Genomic DNA, 3,862 nt, shown 5'->3' on the forward strand with positions numbered 1-3,862 from the left:
GACGGACCGACGGACAGACGGACCGACGGACCGACGGACCGACGGACCGACGGACCGACGGACAGACAGACTAAGTTAAAAATGTTAAATGTGAATTTATAGCTATGGAAGAGCGGTACCTCCTGACACTGACGCTTGACAAGCTTAATAGAAGGTACCATCCACTGTTAATGTAAAGTTAATTGCATTACTGAAATAAACATTTTCTTATTATTATTATTATTATTATTTATTTTACTAATTCTATCTCAAGCTTTATAAAATTAAAAACGGACACTTACAATCATTATCTAAATTTTTCAGTGACTCAATAAGGTTCAAGATCCTTTCGTCTCTGTTCGGTTTAAAAGCAATAATTTTTTCGAAAAATATTTTCCAATTTAAATAAAAATTCAGCCCTTTTTCTGGATACAACAAGTCGAAGTCAATGTTTATCTGAAAACAAATATCATAGTTGTCAAAATGATTGGTCTGCGTCAAGATGGATAGCTCAGAAATAAAACGTAAAACATATGAAAACAGATTACATACCAATATGTCACTTCTTTGGTCTGATAATATTTTCCAGTCTTGTAGAAACTCATGAACGCTCTTGTGTTCACTTTCTTTTCGAACTTTAAATGTATCTTTCCATTTTTGTATTACTTCACCCCATGGTTCGGTGTTATTGTTGAGAAACAGTATATCTCTTAAATGTAAATCTAAAAAAAATCATGTTAGTGTTTCATTTTATCCTTATTGAAATGTTTTGTAAGACTTTCATTATTTACCTGCATTTCAATCAGCTGACAAATGCCTTTCCCACGTAAGTACCTGTTCCTATCTAATAATAATAATATTATAGATTTTTTTTAGATAGAGGACATAGTAACAAAACAACCTATTGAAAATAAACATTAGTTCAGCAAAATTCAATAGTTTAGAAGTCATGATTATTTATGTACATTCAATAGCACATCAGACCACACATTTTTATTTGAAAATCGCCTCCAGTGCAACGGAACAAGATACATCAATGTGAAACTTGATACGTTGCCATCCATACCTTTTCAATATTTTCTACTCTAGTCATTAAAACCACCACCAGTATCATAATCGTTATTCAAACAATTTTAACTTAATTTCTGAAAAGAAAACATTGGTTCAGCTCAGATTTACATGAAATTATTCTCAAACCTATCTATTTATCAGAAGTTCTCTATACATATGTTTTTAAACATTTTCTTTTTGTGTACATTATGACCATTAGAGAGTTAAAATTGTAGAAACTCATGAACATGAATTGACTAAAAAATAACGGAGCAATCTAAGAACAAACACAAAAATGGTTCATTGCATGCTAGCTACATGGTTACTACTACTTTAATACCAAATTTCAATTAATTTAGTGGAATAATTTTCAAAATAGACTAGTTTTAAACTTTTGACTAGAGTAGAAAATTTTCAAGAAAGTACATAAAAAAATCATAACTTAAGCTATTGATTTTTGGTAAACTAATGTTTATTTTAAATGGGTTGTTACTCCTATATGTAGAAAAATTTTTGGACCACTGTAAATGGGGCCCACTTACAGAGGATTTAGAGTTACATTTACCTGTATTAAATACCCAGAATGATGCGACTTAGAATACCTACTCTCAAATACCTAAATAGGTTCATAAATTGCTTTAACCCAGTGAAAGTCAGTGGGTTTAATTGCAAGCCCATTTAAAAAAAAAATTACCTTGCAAACCTTGAATATACTGTCTTTTAAACGGTGGAGCATTTTCTAGAGTGCCAGATTGTCGCTTGTGTGTGTGGTCTCCATATTTATACAGAAGGTTACGGACTTTGTCTACCAATTTTCCTCGTGCTACTGTAGAACGTCCATTAAATGAATTATTTTTTTTTATAGGTTTGGTAAAATAAGTGCCTATTGACTCCTTTGGAAACAGTGATATTATTTTCGCAGATATAATATTATATTCTTCATAGGTTATCCGGCTAAAAAAATTTGAGTGATGTATTATTGGGAAGTGTAAAAGTAATCAGAACACAGTATATACTTACTAATATATACAGTATATACTTACTAATTGACAATGTATGTGTATATATGTTTTATAATTATATCGGTCAACTGGTTTCTCTTGGTATTATTGAGAAAACCATATGTTTCATAGTATTTTAAAATACTATTGCCACCTGCTGACGTATGCAGTAGTGTCTCCAAATCAAAATGTGGAAATGTTTTTCTAGATACACTTTTGGTTGTTTCCAAGACGTCGACCACTTGTAGTTCATCTAATGAAACTAATAAACCGGCATCACTGGTGCTTGTCTCAAATTTACTGGAGGTGGGAGTAATAATGACTTGATCATCAGTTGATTCAGATACTGCATCTGTCGTTGCCTGTAAAGTTAAAAAAATAGACTATTTTGTGTATTTTATAGTCAAGCTATGTTAAGATAGTCAGTATGAAAGCACTTTCAACTAAATTTTTTAACTTAAACATACAGGTCCCTCACCTGTGCAGTAATAAGCTCCCCTATCTTTTCCTCTAAAGATAGTCTAGTCCCCATATGTGGGCATAATTCTTTCAAATTGTCTAGTTTTAATTTGGGGAAATGTTCAATCGTTATACCATTCTCTGCAAAAGTAGTCAAGTTTGTAAATAAAGTCAAATTAAATCAAATATCTTTTTATGTATTTTACTTCTAGTTTAATAACACACACACTCAATAACACATACACTGAATATACCCCGCACTAGGGAAACCCTGTGTCGCGGGTGCCATGAACACACACATAGACAACCACAAACTGCACCCAAACTAGGCCGTATAAATATTTCTCCCGGCCCAGGAATCGAACCTGGGACCTCTGCGTGGCAGTCCGGCAAGGTAACCGCCACAGAGGCAGTTAAAAGTTAGTTTCTATTGTAAAATGCTAATTGTCGAAGTCACGCATTTCAAAGGTAGATACATTATTTTTAATAAACAATGACGACATTAAATCGGGATTCTAAACAGAGATTATTTACATAAAAACTCATAAATTAAATAATCCCATGTTTAAGTATACTGTATACCTATTTCTAGGAAAAGTTCGTCTAAGATCCCTCCATTTTACGCTTACATTCAACGTTACGTACAAAATATCATCATGCGCATAAAAATGTAATACTTACACAATTAATTCATAATAACATCAAATCACTCACCAATAAAATTGGTCACTACAACTTGTGGTATATTCCACGATTCCAAAAGTTCTTTCAACGAATCCATTACTGTTTCCACAAACAACAAATAGAAAAATCAGTTCCTTTTTAAGATTTTATTCTCCTTGCCTTACCTTTTTAAGATTTCAAGTAAAACTAAGTAAGTATAGTTCACTTTGCTTCACATTTTAAATAATTGGCTATTGATTTATGGATGGCTTCTTCAATCGCAGATACCACGGCCACGGAGACGGAGCGCGCGCGTTTTCAACATGTCACGACATGATTGAAAATGACAAAGCAAAATGTTGCCATAAAAAATGTATTCTCGAATTTAGAATATTACTCTTATTAGCAAAATAACTTTTTTTTTGTCTAAGAAAATATTTTCTTAAAATACATCCAAGAAATTGGGGATTCATTTGAGATTATTTAGATTTGATGTAAGAGGAAAAAATTTCTTGATGTAAGTAATGTCCAATTAATTGATTAGAAATGAAATAAAATCTTGAAGTGAACGTATTTGTCTCAAAGTTAGAATAAAGTTAAGAGTAAAATTGTATTAGAAAAAGATAAGCAGTATCTTTGTAATGACAATATTTTATTACTTTAAATAAATATGTTTTCAGAATTAGCAAATATTTTGAGAAATTGCTCTT

The 3,862-nt window shown here is 31.6% G+C and overlaps 2 protein-coding genes across 5 annotated transcripts in view; both read right to left on the minus strand.

Moving 5' to 3' along the window:
• Positions 1 to 3,709, minus strand: part of LOC113231398 — a 5,353-nt gene extending 1,644 nt beyond the window's left edge. Inside the window, exons 1-6 of one of the 2 annotated variants that reach the window (XM_026465700.1) lie at positions 3,204 to 3,709; positions 2,509 to 2,630; positions 2,073 to 2,392; positions 1,724 to 1,983; positions 532 to 701; positions 282 to 435 (exon numbers count right to left, since the gene is read on the minus strand). In XM_026465700.1, the coding sequence (XP_026321485.1) occupies positions 282 to 435; positions 532 to 701; positions 1,724 to 1,983; positions 2,073 to 2,392; positions 2,509 to 2,630; positions 3,204 to 3,270 (1,093 nt within the window). In that variant the 5' untranslated portion in view covers positions 3,271 to 3,709. Of the gene's footprint in view, positions 1 to 281; positions 436 to 531; positions 702 to 1,723; positions 1,984 to 2,072; positions 2,393 to 2,508; positions 2,631 to 3,170 lie in introns of both variants that reach the window. The other variant, XM_026465701.1, reaches the window with a different exon arrangement.
• Positions 1 to 3,862, minus strand: part of LOC113231399 (bone morphogenetic protein receptor type-1B) — a 131,494-nt gene that overhangs the window by 20,345 nt on the left and 107,287 nt on the right. The window lies entirely within an intron of this gene.

Source organism: Hyposmocoma kahamanoa, unplaced genomic scaffold, assembly GCF_003589595.1.
Source record: "Hyposmocoma kahamanoa isolate Upper Pololo Valley unplaced genomic scaffold, ASM358959v1 65, whole genome shotgun sequence".
NCBI lineage: Eukaryota > Metazoa > Arthropoda > Insecta > Lepidoptera > Cosmopterigidae > Hyposmocoma > Hyposmocoma kahamanoa.